Source organism: Scyliorhinus canicula, chromosome 9 (assembly GCF_902713615.1).
Source record: "Scyliorhinus canicula chromosome 9, sScyCan1.1, whole genome shotgun sequence".
In the NCBI taxonomy this organism is placed as follows: domain Eukaryota; kingdom Metazoa; phylum Chordata; class Chondrichthyes; order Carcharhiniformes; family Scyliorhinidae; genus Scyliorhinus; species Scyliorhinus canicula.
The window spans coordinates 89,858,501-89,883,398 of NC_052154.1; the positions used below are offsets into that span (position 1 = coordinate 89,858,501).

Below are 24,898 nucleotides of genomic sequence, written 5' to 3' on the forward strand. Positions count from 1 at the left end.
TTTATTCAGAGAGGTTTTGGGGTTTGGAATGCTCTGCGTGGGAGAGTGGTGGAGGTGAATTCCATAGGAGGTTTCAAAAGAGAGCTGGATATATATTTGAAAGTGATGAGTTTCAAGGGCTATGGAGATAGGGCTGGGGAATGGGTCTAGCTAGGTTACTCTTTTGGGAGCCGGTGTAGACATGATGGGCTGAATGGCCTCCTTCTCAAACAAACTAACAAACAAAACAAGCTTCTCATTCAACCAGGAAAGTGCCCCAACCGCAGGGGGGCAACAGGATATCAACCAAAGTACAGGACTCAGCTTATCTCCAGGCCTCTGTACACAGAAGCAATACCCAACCTCTCTGAATGTCCCTAATAAGTGCCTTTGAAAAGGGAAATCCCAAGCTCCAGGGGGCAACAGGGCACCAGCTGCAGCATCTTGCCTAACCCAGTGCATTCTGGCACACACAAGTCAATACCCTAGGACCTCCAGTACACCTGAGTAGCCACACCAGAGCTGGACCTGCACCTCACCAACCACATCCAGGGCAGTGCACTGTCCCTTTTATACAAACAAAAAAGGATTATTACGCCAGCCACAGCTCTTCTGTTCATATTTGAACTGAGGCTATAGTGAGGTCAGGAGCTAGTGATACTGGCAGAAACCAAACTAAACATCTGTGAGCAGGTTATTGCTGAGCACGTGCCATTGATAGCACTGTTGATGACACCCACTTTACTGATGATCAACAGTTGGTGGGATTGTTGGGATTAGATTGATGGGATGTTAATTGGCTAGGTTGTGTTTGTCCTGCTTCTTGAGCAATTTTCCACATTGCCGGATAAATGCCAGTCTTGTAGCTGTACTGGAACAGCTTGGCTCGGGATGCAGCAATTTTGGACCACAAGTTTCAGTACGAGCAGAAGCTGGAATATTGCCAGGGCCCATAGCTGTTGCAGTATCCAGTGCCTTCAGCAATTTCTTGATATCACATGGGGTGAATCAAATTGGCTGAAGATTGACATCTGTGATGCTGGAGACCTGCGGAGGAGACTGAGATGGATCATCCACTCAGCACTTCTGGCTAAAGATTGTTGTGAATCTTATCTTTTACGCCGATGTGTTCCATCATTGAGCATGAGGATATTTGTGGAATTTCCTCCAGTAAGTTGTTTAATTGTCCACCACCATTCACAACAGGATGAGCAGGCCTGCAGAGCTTAGATCTGATCCGGTGGTTGTGGAGTTAAAAAAATATTATTTTCCTTTCTCAGAGTTACAAAACTCATGTGCTGAGTGGACAAGGCAAGCCCTTAATCCATTTCTTGCTTACTCCAGGAGCCAATTTAAATTCAAGTTGAATCCAATTTATGGTCCCCACAAAAGAGGCATACAAGATCCAAGCTGACGAGAACAGGCGTTATCACTGATCTTGGGCTTAATCCTGCGCTTGATCTTTGCCTAAAGGCCCAGAAGTGTTTTGTTGTGACCATCAATTTACTAGACACACGATTGGAAGTAAACTGTGGTTTTAATAGTCTTACAACTGAGCCATCCTGCGACCAGAGGAGCTGAGAGCAGGCTTACGGCTGCAGCACTTTATATAACAGTACAGCACAGAACAGGCCCTTCGGCTCTCGATGTTGTGCCGAGCAATGATCACCCTACTCAAGCCCACGTATCCACCCTATACCAGTAACCCAACAACCCCCATTAACCTTATTTTTTAGGACACTAAGGGCAATTTAGCCTGGCCAATCCACCTAACTTATACTTCCGGTTAGTGGGAGGAGCCATGGGCGGAGCCATGGGCGGAGCCAAAGGTGAAGCCCAGTACAAACTCCTCATCTGCCCCTATGGGCAGAGCCGCACAACGGCTCACAAACAGAGCCCACAAGGACATAATACAATGCCAAGCAATACAGTGTGAATTACAATGCAGTATAATTCACCACATTCACCCCCTGTAAAAAAATCAAGTCCGGCGGGGGTGACGGGTCTACAAATTGAGTCGGTCCGGTGGCCGAGTCATCCTTTGGGATCGGCGGAGCACCGGGATTGCAGCCTCTTCGGGTGGCTGGGTGGTGATGGTGGGTGAGGGTATGATGGTGGACTCCGGCGGTGATTCGGTCCGAGCTTCATACCTGACCGGGGCGACGGGGGGACGCAGGAAACCTATAGGCGCAGAGCCTGGGCAGAGAACCTATCGGCGCGGGGGCGCAGGGCGTGGGGGGTTGGGTGGTGTGTAGTGTGAGGGGTACCTCGGCGGTGGTGGTAATGGGGTTGGATCCTGCAGGCGCCAGGTCCCGGAGGGAAATGGTGTCCTGACGGCCGTCAGGGTATTCAATGAAAGCGTATTGGGGGTTCGAATGAAGTAGTAGCACTCTCTCTACTAGCGGATCTGTTTTGTGTGCCCGGACATGCTTCCGGAGGAGAACCGGGCCCGTTGTCCTCAACCAGGATGGGAGCGAAACCCTCGTGGTAATGCCCCTAGAGAAAACAAATAGTCGTTCGTGAGGGGTCTGGTTGGTGGCGGCGCACAGGAGGGACCTAATTGCATGGAGCGCGTCGGGGAGGACCTCCTGCCGTTGGAAGCTTGGGAGATTCCTGGACCGTAGGGTCAGTAGGACGGTCTTCCAGACCGTCACGTTCTCCCTCTCCACCTGCCCGTTCCCCTGGGGTTGTAGTTGGTAGTCCTGCTCGAGGCGATGCCCTTGTCGAGCAGGTACTGACGCAGCCCGTCGCTCATTAAGGACGAACCTCTGTCGCTGTGTACGTAGCTGGGGAAACCGAACAGGGTGAAGACACTGTGCAGGGCTCTGATGACTGTGTGGGAGGTCATATCGGGGCAAGGGATGGCAAACGGGAAGCGGGAGAATTCGTCGATGACGTTCAAAAAGTACACATTTCGATTCGTCGAGGGGAGTGGCCCTTTGAAATCGATGCTCAGTCGTTCAAAGGGCCGGGATGCCTTTAACAGGTGGGCCTTGTCTGGTCTATAGAAGTGCGGTTTGCACTCCGCGCAGATCGGGCAATCCCTGGTGATGGCTTTCACCTCCTCGGTGGAGAAAGGCAGATTTCGGGCTTTGACGTAGTAGGTGAGCCGGGTGACCCCCGTGTGGCAGAGGTCATTATGGATAGCTTTCAGGCGGTCGTCTTGCTCGCTGGCGCACGTGCCGCAGGACAGGGCATCTGGGGGCTCGTTGAGCTTCCCCAGTCGATACATAATATCGTAATTGTAAGTGGAGAGTTCGATCCTCCACCGCAGGGTGTTATTTTTAATTTTGCCCCTTTGCGAGTTGTCAAACATGAAGGCAACCGATCTTTGGTCGGTGATGAGGGTAAACCTCCTACTTGTGAGGTAGTGCCTCCAGTGCCGTATGGCTTCCACAATGGCTTGAGCTTCTTTTTCGACCGAGGAGTGTCGAAGTTCGAAGCGGAGAGGGTTCGGGAGAAGAAGGCGACTGGTCTCCCTGCCAGGTTCAGAGTGGCGGTGAGAGCAACCGCTGAGGCATCGCTTTCCACCTGGAAGGGGATGGATTCATCCACCGCCTGCATGGCAGCTTTGGCGATGTCCTCCTTGATGCAGTTGAAGGCCTGGCGGGCCTCAGCTGACAGCGGAAAGAGTGCGGCCTTAAATAGTGGGCGGGCTTTGTCCGCATACTGAGGGACCCACTGGGCATAATAAGAGAAACATCCCAGGCACCTCTTGAGGGCCCTGGGTCAATGAGGGAGAGGGAGTTGTAAGAGGGGACGCATACGGTCTGGATCGGGGTCCAGGACTCCGTTTTCCACGACATAGCCAAGGATGGTTAGCCTAGTAGTGCTGAAAACGCATTTCTCCGTATTATAAGTCAGATTGAGTTTCTGGGCAGTTTGGAGAAATCGGTGGAGATTGGCGTCGTTGTCCTGCTGATTGTGGCCACAGATGGTGACGTTATCCAAGTACGGAAACGTGGCCCGCAGCCCTTACTGGACCAGCATTCGGTCCATTGCTCGTTGGAACACTGAGACTTCATTCGTGACACCAAAGGGGACCCGGAGGAAATGGAAGAGGCGGCCATCTGCCTCGAATGCCGTGAAGTGGCGGTCCTCCAGGCGGATTGGGAGCTGGTGGTATGCAGACTTCAGATCCACCGTGGAGAATATACAGACTGGGTGATCTGATTCACCATGTCTGCAATCCTGGGGCGGGGGTACACATCGAGGAGCGTGAACTGGTTAATGGTTTGGCTATAATCCACTCCCATTCGGAACTTGACAACCATCACCTGAGCTCTCCAGGGCTGTTACTGGCCTCTTTGACTCCCTCACTTAGGAGCCGCTGGACCTCGGTTCTAATAAATACCTGTCCTGCAGGCTATACCGCCTGCTGCGAGTGGCTACGGGTTTGCAGTTCGGAGTGAGGTTAGCAAAGAGTGGAGGGGGAGTCGATTTTTAGCGTCACTAGACTGCAGATAGTGAGTGAACGTAGGGGTCCGCCAAAGCTGAGTGTGAAGCTCTTGAGATTACATTGGAAGTAGAGTCCAAGTAAGAGTCGGGCGCAGAGTTCGGGCAGTACGTACAGCTGGAAATTAGAGTAGCTGGCGCCCTGAATCGTTAGGGTCGCGATGGTGCGCCCTTGTATGTGGACAGAGTGTGAGCCCGAGGCGAGGGAGATAGTTTGCCGTGCAAGGAAGACAGCGAGCGAACAGCGTCTTACCAGGTCAGGGTGTACGAAGCTCTCGGTGCTCCCGGAGTCGAAGAGGCACGGTGTCCTGTACCCGTTGATTTTAATGGACATCATCAAGTTCTGGAGGTGTTTTGGACACGACTGGTCCAACGTGACTGCGTTGAGTTGCGGGTAGTCGGCGTCTCGATCAGCTGTGCTGGATAGGCCCCGTGATGACTGTCCGCAGAGGTCGTAGTCGACGAGATGAGATTCGGAGGCTGGAGAGGATGGCGTCCAAGATGGCCACCCCCCGTGGATCGCCTGTGGCGGGTGGCAAGGAAGATGGCGCCCAAAAATGGCGGCCCCCATGAGTCGCACGTGGCCGGCCGTGTGGAGGAGGGTTGCCAAGATGGCGGCCCCCATGAGTCGCACATGTCGGGTGGGGGTGGAGTCGAGACACGCTGCAGCATTACGGGGCCTGCGGGCCTGTGAGTTTGGGAAGCGAGTGCTCTGGACTGCGGAGGAGTTTGGAGTTTTCGACTTTGCCAGTGTCCTTTGCGACCGCAGCTGCTGCAGGTCGTGTTGCGGGCCGGGCAGTGCTGCTGTGGGTGTTGGGTCTGTCCACAAAAATGGCACGCTGGCACTGCATAGTGGGTGAGTGGCCGCGCGGCGCAGGCTTGGGGCTGTCGCTGGTCGGGGGCGCACGATGGGGTCGCCTGGTCCGTGGGGAATGAGTTCAAACTGCGGAACGCCACTTCCATAGTTGTAGCTAACCCTACAGTGTCCTCCCAAGTTCTGGGCCCTTTTTTCAAGCAACCGCTGGCGCACATAGTTAGACCTGAGCCATGTAACGTATACATCACGGACAGTGAGTTCCATATGCTGGGCGGCTGTTACAGCCTGAAAATTGCAGTCCCGAGCAAGGGCTTTTAAATCGCGCAGCAAGTCTTCCAGCGACTCCCCGGGGCGTTGGCAGCGGGTCGTGAAAATGTGCCGCGCATAGACCTCGATCATGGGCCGCACGTACATTCAGTCGAGCATGGCCAGGGCCTCAGTATATGAGGTGGTACAATTAAGTTGCGTGGAGATACGATGGCTCACCCTTGCGTGCAGTAGGCTGAATTTCTGCTCCTCTGTAGTCTCGGAAGTGCTTGATTCAGCCAGATAGGCCTTGAAACATCGGAGCCAGTGTAGGAAGATTTCCTTTGCCTCTGCAGCCTGCGGGTCGAGTTCTAGTCGGTCAGGTTTGAGGGCTGATTCCATAGTAGTTTTCTTCAAGTTTTCTAAGACTATTAAATTGATGTGACCATCAATTCACTCGACACACGATTGGAAGTAAACTGTGGTTTTAATAGTCTTATAACTAAGCCAGCCTGCGACCAGAGGAACTGAGAGCAGGCTTACGGCTGCAGCACTTTATACTTCCGGTTAGTGGGAGGAGCCATGGGCGGAGCCATGGGCGGAGCCAAGGGTGAATCCCAGTACAAACTCCTCATCTGCTCCTATGGGCAGAGCCATGCAACGGCTCACATACAGAGCCCACAAGGACATAATACAACGCAATGCAATACAGTGTGAATTACAATGCAGTATAATTCACCACATGTTTGTTGTGTAATTGCCCTATTACTTGTGGCTTATGTTGTTTGGCATGCAAGTCGACCTTGCAACACCAGGTCGACACCTCATTTTTAGGGCGCCATGAGGTTCCAGATTGTGGTTGAGTACAATTTTGCTGCTGCTGATGGCCCACAGAACCTCATGGATGCCCGGCCCTGAGCTGCTTAAATCTGTTTGAAGTCTATCCCATTTAGAACAATGATAGTGCAACACAACACGATGGAGGATATCCTCAATGTGGAGAGGGGACTTGGGGCGCGATATAATGGAAAAGGTTCTCAGTGTCATTTGTGGCTGGTTTGAATTCCCCACTGCTATCTAACCACACTTTTAGGGTGAGATTTAATGGCTGCGTCGCACTTGAGCGAGAACACAATATGACTGTTAGATGGCAGGAGAGGCCAAAATCGAGAACTGTGCCGGGAGCTGATCAGTTTGAAATCTAATCGGCCCGCTATCGTTGGCAAAATCAGGATCCTGCCATAGTGTGGCGACAAAACAATATTCACCACTTAAAGCCAATCTCCATGCTCTAACCGCCTCCCCAGCAAGAGGTCACGTGGGTGCCGATTAGTAGACATTTTTGAAAACATGAAGCTGGCGGAATGGCTGTTGTGGGGATTGGAGGAGGTGAGTAGCCATCCTCACTCCCAGGAATGAGCGCAGGGTCACTGGGAAGTCACGGATGCCCTGTTTGCCCGTGCAGCTAACTGTGTAAACTTTGACATGGATCAAGCCCAAAAGGATGCCCGGGCAGCTTGTTTCTCCGTCATCGACAGGATGTCCAAGATCCAGAGGCTAATAGATGGCACGCATGTCACCTTGTGCTCAATGGAACTTCAGGGAGTGCCCTACATCAACAGGAAGAGGTTCCACTCCCTGAACATTCAGCTCGTTTACGCTTCCCAGGGAGTGTGCATGGCAGCTAAATCCTGGGGCAGTCGACATTGATAGCCTCTTCGAGGACCACCCCAGGATGGCCGGTTGGCACTTGGGAGATAACGGATACCTGCTGATGATCTGGTTGATGACGCCAGTATGGTGGTCTGCTGTTTCCTCCACAACCTGGCACAGCAGCGGGGTGACGTGCTGGAGGTTGAGGGGGAGGAACATGTGGCCACTTCCAAGGATGAGGAGGCGCCTTTCCCGGAGGGGCTGGAGAACGACCCTGGGAAGGACTCGCAGGACCAACTGGAGGATGGAGGACAGGCGGCAGCAGCGAGGGTCTGGCAAGCCCGGAAGACCAGGGAGGCCCACATACTGCTCGCTTCACATAGGACCTGGCCTCGTCTGTTAGTCTCCCTCTCCCAATATCCCTCTTCCTGTCACCCTCCCACATCCCTCAGCCTTCCTCCTCCACCCCCCCATTCCCACTCCTTCACCCACCCTCCCTGACCTCCCCCACCATTCTCCAAGTTCCCTGGGTCTGTGTTCCATCACTCCTGGGGTGAAAGGTCTGTGTAGACACTGTCAGCGGGTCACTGTTGACGGCAGGGAATGATGATAACCCGCTGCGAGCTGAGCGCCCGTGCTCCTCATTACATGCCATATTCCGACCCCTGCCTGTCTGCTGAGTGGTCACTCACACCCATCACCTTCACGGGCTGGGAAGAGACATCCAGGACCTCCATGTCTGGGGAGATGGGTCATGGGATTGGTTCTTGGCCCGTATTGTAGAAGAATGTGCCAAAGGCATCATATTGCTCGAGGTCAATGATTTGTATTAATTTACAAATGCGTCCCCAACTGCCCCTATCCCCTGATGGTGCCGTCCTACCATTCTCCACCCCTGCCAGACCCTTCCCCACACAACACACCCAACTTCCTCTTACCCGCCTTCCTCACCTCCTTCCCCCTCAATGCCCTCTCAGTGATCCTGGACCTGCTTAGCTTTCCGTGCTACCGCTGCCTCTAGATATGTCCCCAGATTGTACATCAGAGGTGGAGGCTGCCTGTTGCCTACCGCGTCTCATGTCCTTTGATGGCCCTGGCGGGCATCCTCTGAGGGTTCTGGGGCCGGAAGGCCCCGGTGCACGTGCTTGCTGCACATGCCCCACACTGCTGCCTTGTTCCTGGTGCTAACTCCGACATGAGCCTTGGTCAGTGGGTTGGGTCTTGGGTTACGGGTGGCCGCTGCTGGCACTCCATAGTCGGTGTCTATGGGGTTCACCTCGGGACAGAGGAGCCGCTGGATCGAAACCTGGCTGCCCCTGCATCATCTGGCTCTGCCAGCTCTGGCGGCTCCCCAATGTCTGCAGCATGATGTCAACTCCTATCAAAGTTTTGACAAAGAGTCATCCAGACTCGAAATGGTAGTTCTCTTCTCTCTCCACAGATGCTGTCAGACCTGCTGATATTGTCCAGTATTTTCGCTCTCACTCTCGCTCTCTCTTGCTCTTGCTCTCTGTCGCTCTCAGCTCCGTCCAGATCCTTAAACAAAGGTTCTCCCATGTTTCCAGACCTGAACCTATTATCGTTACCATGGCTAATTTCCCACTCCTGTTTATACAAAAAAATAGAGCTATGTCACTTACATGCAACTAGCCTTCAAGTGACAGATAAATGGGTCATTAGACTCGGTGATGGGCTAATGGTTGGTCAAACCAGGTTGTCTCGATTGACAATGGATTCTGAGTGGATCATCCTGGCTGAACCGGGACTTCCTGTGTATTCCCACTAATGAGGTTAAGTCTGAATGGGACAAGGTAACTCAGGCTGTGGGCATATCCCTCTACCTCTGCTGCAAGCAGTGTTTTCCACAGACTGTTTAAACCCTTAATTGCCTGCTACATCTTGGACCCCTGGGATGACAGTACCGACATATAAGGACGGATTGAGTTGATTAGGGTTACATTCGAACAGTATTTGACAGGGTAGATGCCGGAAGGTTGTTCCCGATGGTGGGGGCCTCCAGAACCAGGGTCACAGTCTGAGGATATGGGGTAAATTTAGGGCTGAGATGAGAAGGTTTTTCACCCAGCAAGTGGTTGACCTGTGGAATTCATTACCACAGATAGTAGTTGAGGCCAACATCTTTTCAAGACAGTAAGAAGTCTTACAATACCAGGTTAAAGTCCAACAGGTTTGTTTCAAACACTAGGGGCGGAATTCTCCGCAATGGCCGACGCCGTCGTGAAACCCGGAATATTTCACGACGGCGTCGGAGGCCGCTCCTCGCCCGCCTATTCTCCCTCCCGGGAGGCTAGGAGCGGCGTTTCGTGCAACTCGGCTGCCGGGAATGACGCGGCCGGCGGTGCCTAATGACGTCAGCCACGCATGCGCAGGTTGGCCGGACCCAACCCGCACATGCGCAGTTGCCGTCTTCTGCTCCGCTGCTCCGCAAGACGTGGCGGCTTGATCTTGCGGGGCGGCGGAGGGGAAAGAGTGCGTCTCTTGGAGTCGCCGGCCCGACGATCGGTGGGCACCGATCGCGTGCCAGTGCCCTCCCGAGCACGGCCGTGGTGCTCGCTCCCCTCTCCGCCCCCCACAGGCCCCAAACTCACTTTTTGCGCTATGTTCATGCCGGCAGGGACCAGGTTTGGTTGACACTGGCGTAAACAGGTCGGGAACGGCAGGCCGCTCAGCCCATCCGGGCCGGAGAATCGTGGGTCACCGTGAAAAACGGCGACCCGCAATTCTCCGAACGGCGTGTCGCAAAACGTGACACGCCATTTTGGGGGGGTTGGGAGAATCGTGGGGGGTGCCAGAGCAGCCCTCCAGGGATTCTCCCACCCGGCCTGTGCAGCAGAGAATCGCGCCCTAGCTTTCGGAGCACTTCTCCTTCCTCAGGTGAATAAACTTAGGTAATTAGCCATCTTTTCAAGAAGCAGTTAGATACAGCACTTGGGGCGATGGGGATCAAAGGATATGGGTGGAAGGTGGGATCAGGCTATTGAGTTGAATGATCAGCCATGATCATAATGCATCGAGGAGCGGGCTGGAAGGGCCCAATGGCCTTTTCCTGCTCCTATTATCAATGTTTCTATATTCGTTCGCTCACCACCTGCTGCAGACCAAGTCTAGCAGTATGTCCTTTCGGACCTGGCCAGCTGCGTCTGTGGTCGAACTACTCTTGGTGATGGACATTGAAGTCCCCCACCCAGAGCATATTCTGCACCCTTGCCAACCTCAGTGTTTCCTCCAAGTGGTGTTCAACATAGAGGGATTCATCAGCTCAGGGGAGAAGTTTAATATTTTCAAATGGACGTTTTACAACCGTTTGTGGTAGACTTTGAAGATGAGAGAGATAGAGAATGAGAGAGATGTAAAATTACCTGCTGATGTATTATTAATGATTGTCTTACACAATTGCACAAAGTTATCATAACCCAATTTTCTGATTAAAACATCTGCTTTATTTTGCAAATATTTTTTCAGATTGTGATGGCGAACACAGGTGAAATTCCTGCTGTGTACACCCAAATTCCATCACGCACCCACTTGTGCACCTGCTTCTGCTTTAATCCAAGTGAAGGGATTTTGAAGCCACACGAATACCAAATCATAGCGGTGACCTTCAACGCCACGTTTCTTGGGGATTTCTTAGCAGATTTATTCATTTCTGTTCAAGGAACCCATGAGCCAGTCCAAGTGACTTTCAAGTAAGTAGTGTCTTCTTTGTCAAGATTCTCTTTTGTATTTTCTTTGTATTTTAGCTAAGTATGGGCAAAGGCAACATATAACTCATGGTCAAACGTGGACAAGGAAACCCCTTGCTGATTACCATTCACCATCCTCTCTCAGCTGATGAATCAGATCTCCTTCAAGTGAACACCACTTGGAATAAATGCTGATGGTAACAAGGATATAAAATGCAATCTAGGTTGTGAACTTTAATGTCCATCACCAAGAACAGCTCAATGGTAACACTACCTATTGATCAAGGTGTGAAAAATGCAGTTGCCAACCTGAGCCTGCAGCAGGTGGTGAGACACCAAGACAAGGGAAGAAATAACTTTACTTCATGCTATGCTAGAAGGACGTATTGTGCAACAAGATGGGAAGAATTAGTGATTTCACAGTGAAGGTCTCCGGAGGCTTGCCATAGCCTAATATGATTGAATTTATAATCAGTTTGAGGGAGAAAGGTCTGAAACTATGGCTGGAATTTAGCGGATCCGTTCTCCGCAGGCGCAAAATCCGTTACGGGTGCAGAATCTCACAAGAGGGCCATAATTGGATTTGCACTGGTGAGATTTCAGAACATGATCTTCCCCATCTCCCACTGGCGATGTGATTAGGTTCATGTCAGGAGCCTGATTTGTATGATCTTGAATATATTAAAATTTAATTAAACAGCTTTACGCCGCAGAAACTGGCCATGATAAATTCTTCTCCCATTGGTGATGTGACGTAACACTGTTTCTCAAAAACGGAAATAAGTCATGGGCCGGGATTCCCCGGTACCCGCCGTTGGGGGGGGGGGGGTCCCGGCGGGATGGAGTGGCGTGAACCACTCCGGCGCTGGCTGCCCAAAGGTGCGGAATCCTCCGCACCTTCAGAGGCTAGGCCTGCCCTGGAGTGGTTGGCACCCCGCCGGCCGGCGGGTTAGGGGTTTGGCGCCATGCCAACCAGCGGTAGTCGGCGCATGCGCGGCGGTGCCGGCGTGTGCTGGTGTCATCCTAACGCATGCGCGGGAGGGTTCGTCTCCGCATTGGCCATTTTGGAGGACCACATTGGTCGAAGTGGAGGAATAGAGTGCCCCCACGGCACAGGCTCTCCCGCGGATTGGTGGGGCCCGACCGTGGGCCAGGCCACCGTGGGGGCACCTCCCGGGGCCAGATCCCCCCGCGACCCCCTGGAGCCCGCCCGTGCCGCCAAGTCCCACCGATAAGGGACCTACTGTAATTTACGCTGGCAGCACCGGCTACAGGCGGGCGGGTCTTCGGCCAATCACGGGCTGGCGAATTCGGACGGCCCTGGTGCCCATTGAGTCGCGCTGGACCCTGCCATTCTCGGAGATGGGCGGTGCGACTCACACCGGGCCGGTTTTTGGGGGGCGGGAGAATTGGGAGGACGGTGGGGGCAGGATTCACGCCGGCCTCCAGCGATTCTCCCACCTGGCGGGGGAGTCGGAGAATCCCGCCCATGATGTTCAAGGGGTTAGGTACGTCTTGGCGCAGCCATTTGGGCGCGGCCGTTTTGGCGCGGCCGTTTTGGCGCCAACCGTTTTGGCGCCGGCTGTTTTGGCGCCGGACGTTTTGGCGTCAACATGAGGGATGGGGGAGGTGTGTTCATCAAATTTAGTAGTCGCACAAACTTTGTTACATTTTGTTTAAAAACCAGTGTTCTTACTCATACATGATATGTATTTAAGGGCTTGCTGGTTTTGACTGGATCATCAAGAATTGTAAACGCTATCTTTGATACCTTGCTATTTAATAGTTACAAGTTAGCATGTATTCTAATGTATGAAAATCAAATGTATTTCTAAATTTGCTTGCAAACGGTTTTAAGTGAATGCTGGACATGGTAAGTGAAAGTGTTGGGCTGAGGAAGCTAGTGGTCTACATATTTCATTCTTGATGTGCTCAGGGCAATGCTGAGGCATTACAGTAGTCGGTATAACGCGGGTGTGGGGTCCAAGACAGCCACCCGCGTTGTATCCGAGCCGCGGATATCCATGATGGGGGTTTTAAATTTATTTTAAAATCTATGCTAGCGCTTCCCATTGTGAGTCTACGGGGGGCGGGGGGAGAGGTCAGACCCCCGTAGACTCACAATGGGAAGCGCTAGCATAGATTTTTAAATAAATTTAAAACCCCCATCGTGGATCCAATTAAAACAGTGTCAATTTCAGCGCTGGAGAGGGAAGCTGCTCTCTCACTGAAACAATCAGCCGGCCGCTGAAATTGACACTGCCCGCTGCTCTCTCCCTCCAATCCAACTTTTAAGTTTAATGTTTCTGATTGGAGGGAGGAGAGCAGCCGGCAGTGTCAATTTCAGCGGCCGGCTGATTGCTTCAGTGAGAGAGCAGCTTCCCTCTCTGGATCAAAGTGAGCCGGCCGCTGAAATTGACACTGCCGGCTGCTCTCTCCCTCCAATCAGAAACATTAAAACTTAAAAGTTGGATTGGAGGGATGAGAGCAGTGGGCAGTGTCAATTTCAGCGGCCGGCTGATTGCTTCAGTGAGAGCAGCTTCCCTCTCCGGATCAAAGTGAGCCGGCCGCTGAAATTGACACAACTGACAGTTCAAAATAGTAAATTGAATGTTTCAACAACAAATACAATAGTTTTCTGAATACAAGAATTTCTGTCGTCTGCGCCCAAACGGCCGCGCCAAATTGGCTGCGCCCAATTGTCCCATGGCGCCCAAACGGCTGCGTCCAAACGGCCGCGCCAAAACGCCAAAAAATTGTCCCATCCCCATGTTCAAGCCGGGTGCACGGAGGTGTGGATTGCCCCTGGGTAGTGAGGGACATGACCGGCAGTGCAAGGGCACTGTTCCTGGAATCCTGGTACTGCCTTTGGAACTTCCAGGTTGACGCTGCCTGGGTGGGCCCTCTGGGGAACTGCATTGGGTGTGGCTTTCCCTTATGTCGGAGCGCCCAATGGTTGATGTTGTTCATGCATTGCGGTGGAGCCAGAGAATGCAAAGGGGGTGTGGATGTGGAGACTGTGAGGGGGGAGGGGTGGGATGAGTGAGGGCAGTGCCAGTGAAGGTGGTAGGATCAGTGCCACAGTGGGGGGATGCCCCAGTGTCAGTGGAAGGGAGCAATGTCAGGTTACCATGACGCTTGCATGGTGTGGGCAGCATTACCCAGATCTTTGACTGGGGTGGGGGTGGGCTGTTCTTTTGCGAAAGTACGAAAGAAAGCTAGCCAGAAATATAAAAGAACAGTAAGAATTTCTATAACCATTAAAAAATAAGAGAGTTAACAAAGTGAGCATTTGTCTAGAGAATTGATCATGTAAAACAAGGAGATGGCAGAAGAAATGAACAGGTATTTTGTATTGGTCTTTACTACAGAGGGTACAAGTAACATCCCAGAAGCAGCTATAAACCAGGAAATGGAAGGGAGTACCCAGTAAACTGTTGCAGCTGCAGACCAACAAGAACCCAGGTCCTGATGGACTTAATCTTAGGGTCTTAAAAGAAGTTGCTAGTGATTTAGATGATACATTGGTTTTAATTTTGTATAACTTCCAAGATTTGGGGAAGCTCCTATTAGATTGGAAGACAGCAAACATAAGCCCATTATTCAAAAAGGGAAGGAGACAGAGAGTGGGAAACCGCAGGGCAGTTAACTTAACATTTGTCTTTGGTAAAATGTTACAGGCTATTATCAGACAGAGTCAACATGGTTTTGTGAAAGGGACGTCATGTTTAACCAACTTACTGGAGTTCTTTGAGGAAAAACGTGCTGTGGGTAAAGGGAACCAATGGATGTACTGTGCTTAGGTTTCCAGAAGGCATTTCATAAAGTGCCACATCAAAGGTTATTGTGGAAAATAAAAGCTCATGTTATAAGATTGACTGGCTAACAGGAAGCAGAGTTGGCATAAATGGATCTTTTTCAGGTTGGCAAAATGTAATGAGTCATGTGCATTAGGGCTGGCACTTAACTGTTTATTAATTTGTTCATGGGATGTGGGCATCACTGGCTGCATCAGCAATTGTTGCCTATCTTTAATCTCCTTGAGTGGCTTTCTGGTCCAGTTCAGAAGGCAGTTAGAGTTAACCTGATTGTGGGTCCAGAGTCACACATAGGCCAGGCCAGGTAAGGATGGAAGGTTTTCTTCTTGAAAGGGCATTCGTGAACAAGATGGGTCTTTACAACAATTGACAATGGTATCATGGTCCTCAGAAGACTTTTAATTCCACATTTTATTTTGTTTTATTTAAATTTCAGTGGGCGCGATATATCGTCCTCGTCATGTCTGACTTGGGACATGAAGAGGCAGGTAAATCTCGCAAGAGACCTCCTCTCTTGCAGGAAGAATAAAAAGATTATTATTTAAGTGGTGAGAATTTGTAGAACTTTGAGGTGAAGAGGGATCTGGGTGCCTAAGCGCATGAGTCACAAAAGGCTAGTATACAGGTACAGCAAATAATTACGAAAGCTGAATAGAATGTTATCATTTATTGTGTGGGTTATTGATTACAAAAGTTGGGAGGTTATGCTCCAGAGCATTGATGAAACTACATCTGAATTACCGTGCACAGCATTGGTCATCCTATTTCTGGAAAAATGTAAATGCACTGTAAGCAGTTCAGAGAACGTAAGCAGATTAATACATGAAATTGGTGGGTTGACTTGTGAGGAAAGGTTGGACATGCTTGTAATAGTACTCTTTATTAGTGTCACAAGTAGGCTTACATTAACACTGCAATGAAGTTACTATGAAAATCCCCTAGTGGCCACACTATGGCGCCTGTTTGCGTACACTGAGGGAGAATTCAGAATGTCCAATTCACCTACCAAGCATGTCTTTCGAGACTTGTGGGAGGAAACCCACGCAGTCACTCAGAAAACGTGCAGACTCCGCACAGACAGTGAACCAAGCTGGGAATTGAACCCTGGCACTGTGAAGCCACAGTGCTAATCTGTGGCTGGTTTAGCACAATGGGCTAAACAGCTGGCTTGTAATGCAGAACAAGGCCAGCAGCGTGGGTTCAATTCCTGAACAGGCGCCGGAATGTGGCGGCTTGGGGCTTTTCACAGTAACTTCATTGAACCCTACTTGTGACAATAAACGATTATTACTATTATTAATCACTGTGCTACTGTTCCCTGGAATTTAGGAAAATAACAGGTGACTTGATTTAAGCATAAAATCCTGAGGGGTATGAGGGGCATAGTGTTGCTAATTGTGTTTGTACTTAATTTGCTCTGTTTAATCACCTTGCTCTAGAGTCGCCAGGTATTTTTATGATAGCACCACGAGGTTCAAGTTCAAGTGGGCAACATGGTAGCATTGTGGTTAGCACAATTGCTTCACAGCTCCAGGGTCCCAGGTTCGATTCCGGCTTGGGCCACTGTCTGGGCGGAGTCTGCACATCCTCCCCGTGTGTGCGTGGGTTTCCTCCCACAGTCCAAAGATGTGCAAGTTAGGTGGATTGGCCATGATAAATTGCCTTTAGTGTCCAAAATTGCCCTTAGTGTTGGGCGGGGTTACTGGGTTGTGGGGATAGGGTGGAGGTGTTGACCTTGGGTAGGCTGCTCTTTCCAGGAGCCAATGCAGACTCGATGGGCCAAATGGCCTCCTTCTGCACTGTAAATTCTATGAAGTGCTGATCAATAACTCAATACACCAGTTAGTAAGGTTCAAATCAAAACACATTTATTATATACACAGTCAATTGCTACTCGTGCATAAAACACTACTCACTAGACTATCTCTAATACTAAAAGGCCAATACTTAGCTTTGGAACAAAGGCCTTTCATTCAATTCTGAGTCTGCAGGCTTCAAGCTTGTATGGACTCGTAGCTAGGAGCGACTATCTCGTAGCGCGCGTTGACTGGACACTTACTTGGTTGGTGCAGCTGCTAGGCAGGTCTCTCGTTGATGAGAGTCACGGTCAAGAGTTGTTTGAGCTGCTGAGAGACCCTGCCAAGAAGGACGAACTGAACTTGGGCACTCTATTTTATAGTCCCCTGGGACTTCGCGCCCTTTTGGGCGGACCCTGGACTTGGTTCCAAGTGATTGGACTAAGTTCTGATCACTTGGATCGATTTCTCCAATACTGGAGTTGTTCCCTGATTGCTGGGCGGTTCCTATGTGTCCGTTGGCCTTCCTTTGTCTTGGCTCCTGCTGGCGCCGAGGAGTCTGGTTTGGTCTCGATTACTCTTAATGTTACCAATTGTTCCCGGGGATCGCTCATTAATATGCAGATGGTTTTTGGTTTCGGTTCTGTCTGGGTTTCTGCAAGTCCTAATATACAGGAAACTTTGCACCTGCTTGTTTCCTGCGCTTGGCCATTTCTCCCTGCATTCTTAGCGGATCTCCATATGGAATCGGGAAGTGGCCAACTCAGGTGGCTACAATAGACAAAGTGGATAGTCAGAGGCTTTTTCCCCAGGGTAGAGGGGGTCAATTACTGGGGGGCATAGGTTGAAGGTGCGAGGGGCATGGTTTAGAGGAGATGTACGAGGCAAGTGTTTTACACAGAGGGTAGTGGGTGCCTGGAACTCGCTGCCGGAGGAGGTGGTGGAATTAGGGACCAGAGTGACATTTAAGGGCATCTTTAAAAATACATGAATAGGATAGGAATAGAGGGATACGGATGCAGGAAGTGTAGAAGATTTTAGTTTAGACGGGCAGCATGGTGAGCACGGGCTTGGAGGGCCTGTTCCTGTGCTGTACTTTCCTTTGTTCTTTGGGTCGTGACTTGGTGGCTGTGATAAAGATGTTTCCTCTTGTTGGAGAATCTGGAACTATAACTGTTTAAAATATGGCACTGCCTGTTTAAAGCAGAGAAGAAGTGAAATCTTTTTAATTCAGAGGGTTCTTTGGAACTCTTTTCCTGATAAGGTAGTGGAAGTAGAGTCTTTCAATATTTTTAAGGCAGAGGTGGATAGATTCTTGGTAAGCAAGGGAATGATAGGTTGTTGGATGTTCGGCAGGTTGCATGTTTGAGGTTACTATCAGATCAGGCTATGATCTGATTAAATGGCGAAACAGGCTCGAGAGGCTGAATGGCCTGCTCCTGCTCCTTGTTATATATTAGTATGTTCAAACTACATTGGTGGCACGGTTAGCACAGTGGTTAGCACTGTTGCTTGCTGTGCCGGGGGCCCACGTTCGATTCACAGTTTGGGTCACTGGCTGTGTAGAATCTGCACGCTCTCCCTGTGTCTGCGTGTGTTTCCTGCGGGTGCTCCGGTTTCCTCCCACAGAGTCCCGAAAAGACGTGCTTGTTCGGTGTAATTGGACATGCTGAATTCTCCCTCAGCATACCCGAACAGGCGCCGGAGTGTGGCGGGCTAGGGCATTTTCACATACTTCGTTGCGGTGTTAATGTAAGCCGACTTGTTTTCTCCCTGTGTTTGCTCGGGTTTCACCCCCACAACACAAAGATGTGCAGAGTAGGCGGATTGGCCACGCTAAATTGCCCTTAATTGGAAAAAATGAATTGGGTACTCTAAATTTATTAACCAAAAATGTAAGCCTATTTATGACACTAATAAAGATTATTATTATTACTTGTCTCAGAGACACATGTCCAAGGCAGTCCATGGGTAGTGACCATGACACAATCTTTGTGATTCACATTGTTTTTCATACTGAGGACGCCTCCACTTTGTGAGTGGCACTACCACGTGCAATATGCAATAGATTATGGCGAGGCGGTGGTGTAGTGGAAATGTGACTGGACTAGTAATGCAGACTCTGGGGACCCAAGTTCAAATTCCACTATGGCAGATGGTGAAATTGGAATTCAATAAGAATCTGGAATTAAAATCTAACAATGACCATAAAACCATTGTTGATTTTTATAAAAATCCACCTGGTTCACTAATTCTGCCATCCTTGCCTGGCCTGTCCGACGTGTGACTCCAGCCAAGGTGGTTGGTTTGACTCTTAACTGCTGTCTGAAATGGCCCAGCAAGCCCCTCAGCTATAGAACACTGAGGGATGGGCAATAAATGCTGCACAGCCAGGTGACACCCACATCCAATGAATTTTTAAAAAGATGTAGACGAAATCTAGCAGCTTAAACTGGGCCCCAATGAGACACTGTGGGCCATCAGCAGAATCAGAATTTTATTACAACACAATCTGTTATCATCCCTCACCCTACTTTTGTCAAGTCCAGGGATCCACTCGAAGAGCATGTCAAAAGCATCTCCAGACACACCAAAAAATGAAGATCGCAGCAAATTACTGAGCATGCTGGAATCTGAAACAAAAACTGCCTCCACACACCCCACCACCCCCACAACAGTATAAATCTGATCCTATTTTCAGTTCTCTCTAGCTTTGACAAAGATTCATCCAGACTTGAAACATTAAGTCCATTCGATTTCCACAGATGCTGTCAGACGTGCTGAGATTGTTCAATATTTTCTGTTGTTGTATCAAAAAATGAGATCCCAGCCTAGTGAGGATGCAACGTAGGAAACAGCCGAAGTGGCACTTTTTTATTCAGTCATGGGATTTGCGCATTGCTAGCAAGGCTTACATTTATTGATTGCTCATTCCAAATTGCTCCTGAGAGGTGGTGGTGGGCCACCTTGATCTGCTGGAGTCAATGTGGTGTTGGTACAACCACAGTGCTATTAAAAAGTATGTTTCAGGATTTTGACATAGCTACAATGAAACAATTAGTTTCCAAGTCAAGATGGTGTTTGACTTGGAAGGGAATGTGCAAATAGTGGTGTTCATGTGTGCCTGCTGCTTTTGGTTTTCTAGAAGTTAGAGGTTGTGCGTTTGGGAGATTCTGTTAGGTTTCTGGTCAATGGAGACTCCTAGCATCCTGATGATGGGGATTTGTTGATGGTCATGCTGTTGAATGACAAAGGGAAGTGGTTAGATTATTGCGCACTATAGACGCTCGTTGCCTGGGATTTGTGTGGCACGAATGTTATTTGCCACAGTAGCCCAAGCCTGAAATATATTCAGGTCTTGCCGCATGTGTGAACAGATTGCTTCATTACCTGAGGAGTTGCAAATGGAACTGGACATTATGCAATCATCAGACAAAGAGGAAAATGAAAATGAAAACAGAAAATGATGTAAATAATCAGCAGCCTGTGAAGAGAGAAACAGATTTAACGTTGGAAAGCACGGTAGCACAAGTGGATAGCACTGTGGCTTCACAGCGCCAGGGTCCCAGGTTCAATTCCCTGCTGTGTCACTGCCTGTGCGGAGACTGCACTGTATGTTCTATGTGTTCTCCCCGTGTCTGCGTGGGTTTCCTCCGGGTGCTCCGGTTTCCTCCCACAGTCCAAAGACGTGCAGGTTAGGTGGATTGGCTAAATTGCCCTTAGTGTCCAAAAAGGTTTGGAGGGGTTATTGGGTTACGGGAATAGAGTCGAAGTGAGGGTTTAATTTGGGTCAGTGCAGACTCGATGGGCCGAATGGCCTCCTTCTGCACTGTATGCTCTATGTTTTATGTTCCATCTTAATAACTTTACATTGGAACTGGATGAAATTGGAATATTGTCCAAGTACATCCTGTCCACAAAAAGTTAGACAAATCCAGAATCGTCAGTTACTGCCCCATCAATCTCCTTTTGATAATCAGCAAAGCGATGGGGTGTCATAGAATCATACAACACAGAAAAAACCTTTCAGCCCATCGTGTCTGTGCCGGTCAAAAACAACCACCTAATCCTGTTTTCCACACTTGGTTTTATACGGTTCTCGCATAACCTCCCTGCTCTTAAATTTTATGCCTCGGCTAAAAAGGCAAGTATTCTATATGCCTTCTTATCCACTGCATTCACCTGCTCTGCTACCTTAAGGGTCCGGTGTACATACACACCAAGATCCCTCTGATCCTCGGTGGTTCCCAGGGTCCTGCCATTTATTATGTATTCCTGCCTTGTTTGTCCTGCCCAAGTGCAACACCTCACACTTATCCAGATTTAATTCCATTTGTCACTTATCAGCCCATCTGACCAACCTGTCTATATCCTCCTGTAATGAAAGGCTATCCTCCTCCCTATTTACCACCCCACCAATTTTTGTAGCATCTGCAAACTTGCTGTCCAATCCTCCTACATTCATATCTAAATCATTTATATAAAGCACAAACAGCAAAGGCCCCAACACTGATCCTTGCGGGTCCCCACTGGATACCGGCTTCCAGTCAGAAAAACACCCCTCAACCATCACCCTCTGCTTCCTGCCACTTGCCCAATCTTGGATCCAATTTGCCAAATTACCTTGGATCCCATGAGCTCTTACCTTCGCCATCAGTCTCCCATGTGTGACCTGATCAAAAACCTTGCTGAAGTCCAAGAAGACTACGTCAAATGCATTTCCCTCATCTACACACCTGGTCACCTCTTTGAAAATCTCAATCAATTTGGTGAAACATGATCTCCCCTTAAGAAAACCATGCTGACTGTTCTTGATTAATCCCACCCTCTCCAAATAAAGATTAATTCTGACTCTCAGAATTGTTTCCATTGCTGAGGTTAGACTGACTGGCCTGTAGATTCCTGGTTAATCCCTTCCTCCCTTCTTGAATAATGGTACCGCATTGGCTATCCTCCAGTCCTCCAGCACCTCTTCTGTGGCAAAGAGGGATTGAAAATTGTTACCAGGGCCCTGCTATTTCCTCCCTTGCCTCACTCAGTAACCTGGGATACATTTCATCTGGTCCTGGAGATTTCCTACCTTTAAGCCTGCCAGACCACTCCGAACCTCCTCTCTGTCTATGTTAATCTCTTTAATTTAATTACAGTCCTTCTCCCTGATTTCTATACCCACACTGTCCCTCTCATGAATGAAAACCGACACAAAGTATTCATTTAGAACCCTACCTCCATCCTCTGGCTCCAGACACAAAGTACCACTGTGGTCCTTAATGGGCTCATCTCCCTCCCTAGTTATCGTTTTACCCTTAATGTACTTGTAAAACAACTTGGGATTTTCCTTTATTTTACCTCCCAGTATCCTTTCATGTCCCCTTTTTGCTCTCCTAATTTCTTTTTTAAGTTCCCTCTTACACATCCTATATGCTTGTAGGGCTTCTGCTGTTTTGAGCCCTCTATCTGCCATATGCCTCTCTTATCCACTGCTGTATATCCTTCGATATCTAGGGTTCACTGGATTTGTTTGTCGCACCATTTTTCTTGATTGGACCATATTGGCCCTGCACTCTCCCTATTTCCTTCTTGAATGCATCCCACTGTTCTAACACAGATTTACCTAAAAGTGTCCACTCCAAGTCCACTCTGGCCAAATCAAATCTGACCTTAGATATCTGAAAATTAGCCTTGCCACAGTTTAGAACTTTGATCTCAGGCCCATCGTTGTCCTTTTCTACAACAATCTTGAATCGAATGGAGTTATGATCACTGTCTGCAAACTATTTCCCAACCACCTGCCCAGCTTTGTTACTGAAAATTAGGTCCAGGACCGCTCCCTCTCTTGTAGATCCTTCTACTTACTGGATTAAAAAGGCCTTCTGGATGTATTTTACGAATTCCACTACCTCTAAACCTTTCACACTTTGGCTTCCCCAGTTAATATTGGGAAAGTGAGGGCAGCACGGTGGCGCTCCCAGGTTCAATCCTGGCTCTGGGTCACTGTCCGTGTTTGCATGGGTTTCGCCCTCACAACCCAAGATGTGCCGGGGTAGGTGATTGAACACACTAAATTGCCCCTTAATTGGAAAAAATTAATTGGGTACTCTAAATTTTAAAAAAAATATTGGGAAAGTTGAAATTCCCCATTATCACTACGCTATTACTTTTACACTTCTGTGAAATTTGCCTACGTATCTGTCCTTCTATTTCTCACAGACTGTTTGGGAGCCTATGTAGCACTCCCACTAATGTGATTACTGCTTTTTGGTTTTTAAGTTCCATCCATGTGGCCTTGGTTGTACAGCCTTCGAAGATGTCATCTGTCCTTACTACTGTAATTGATTCCCTGATCAAAGTTGCAACACCCCTCCTCTTTTACCTCCTTCCCTATCTCACCTGAAGATTCTGTATCCTGGAATATTTACCTGCCAATCCTGCCCCTCTCTCAACCATGTTTTAATTTTGCCCTCAATTCATCAGCCTTGTTCGTCAGACTCCTCAGATTAAAATAAGTACCATCTAATCTTGCCAAACTCCCTGGTGACTTAATTGGTCTCGATATTGCATGCCTTCCTGACTCACTTGATGTCCCCTCTAATTTTGGCTGTGCATCTAATCCTGCTGAATCTTCTCCCAGGATCCCAGGCCCCTGCCAAGTTAGTTTAAACCCTCTCCAACAGCACTAGCAAACCTTCCTGCATCATTTTGGTTCAGGTGCAACCCATCCACCTTGTATAGGTCCCACCATCCCCAGAAACGGTTCCAATGTCCCAGAAATCTAAAGTCCTCCCTCCTGTTCCACCTCTCCAGCGACGCATTCATCTGGACTCCTATTTCAAAACTCACTCGCATGTGGCACCGGATGTAATCCAGAGATTACTACTTCTGGCTCTTGTTTTTTAATCTAATTCCTCACACTCTATATTCTGCTTTCAGGACCTCATCTCTTTTTCTGCCTATATTGTTGGCACCAATATGTACCATGATATCTGTCAGTTTGCCCTTCCCCTTCAGTATGCCTTGCAGCAATTCAGTGACATCCCTGACCCGGGCACCAGGGAGGCAACATACCATCCTGGAGTCTCTTTTGTGCCCACAGAAATGCCTGTCTGTTCCTCTTACAATTAAATCACCTATCACTATAGCCCTGACATTCTTCCTCCTCCCCTCTTGTGCAACAGACCCACCCATGGTGTCAGGAAGTTGGCTGCCACTGCTTTCCCCTACACAGTCATCCCTCAAACTATATCCAAAATGGTATATCGATTAGCAAGGGTGGTGGCCACAGAGGCACTGCCTGCCTTCCTCTACTCTGCCTGCTTCTCACCCATGCCTTTTCTGCCTGTTCAATCCTCACCTGCAGTGTGACCAGCTCACTGAACACTGTCTCAGACCATGGGCGGGATTGTTCCGTAATCGGCGGGGCGGGCAACTCCAGTGGGACGGAGAATACTCCGCACCTTCAGGGGCTAGGCCCACCCTGGAGTGGTTTGCGCCCTGCCGGCTGGCGGGAAAGGGGCTTGACGCCACACCAACCGGCGCCTAAGGGCCTCCGTCGGCCGGCATGAGTTGGCGCTTGCATAGGAGCACCAGCATGTGCTGGCGTCATCCCTGCGCATGCGCTGAGGGCTTCATTTCTGCACCGGCAATGGTGGACTGCTACAGCCGCTGGTGCGGAACAATAGAGTGCCCCCACGACACAGGCCCGTTGATCAGTGGGCCCCGATCATGGGCCAGGCCACCTTGGGGGTTGCTCCCAGGGCCAGAGCGCCCTGCACCCCCACAAGAACCCCGGAGGCAGCCCGCACCGCCAGGTCTCGCCGGTAAGGACCTACTCCAATTTACGCCGGCGGGACTGGCAAAAGATGGGCGGGATTTCAGCCATCGCAGGCCGGAGAATTCGGGCAGCCCCGGAACCCATTGAGTCGTGCCGGACCCCGCCATTCTCTGAGGCGGGCGGCGTGATTCACGCCGGGCCGATTTTTGGGGGGGGGGGGTGGGAGAATTTGGAGGACGGCGGGGGCGGGATTCACTCCGACCCCCAGCGATTCTTCCATCTGGCGGGGGGTCAGAGAATCCCGCCTCATAAGTTTAAGAAAGGTAGCATGGATAGTCCTGGAAACTACAGACCGGTGAGCTTCAGGTCGATAGTAGGTAAATTTTTGGAGAGAATTCTCAGGGGCAGGGTTTATACCGATTTGGAAACAATTGAACTCATAAGCGATAGACGACATGGTTTTGAGAAAGGAGAGGTTGTGTCTCACTAACTTGATCGAGTATTTTGAGGAAGTAACAAATATGATTCATGAGGGGATGGCAGTAGATGTTGTTTCTATGGACTTCAGTAAAGCCTTTGACAAGGTGCCTCATGGCAGACTGGTACAAAAGGTGAAGTCACACTGGATCAGAGGTGAGGTGGTAAGATGGATTCAGAAC

At 49.7% G+C, this 24,898-nt stretch overlaps 1 protein-coding gene across 1 annotated transcript in view; it reads left to right on the forward strand.

Moving 5' to 3' along the window:
- The window catches only part of hydin (HYDIN axonemal central pair apparatus protein), a 1,231,368-nt gene that overhangs the window by 457,168 nt on the left and 749,302 nt on the right, over positions 1-24,898 (forward strand). The window contains exon 13 of the mRNA XM_038807144.1: positions 10,634-10,857. Within this exon, the coding sequence (XP_038663072.1) occupies positions 10,634-10,857 (224 nt within the window). The remainder of the gene's footprint in view (positions 1-10,633; positions 10,858-24,898) is intronic.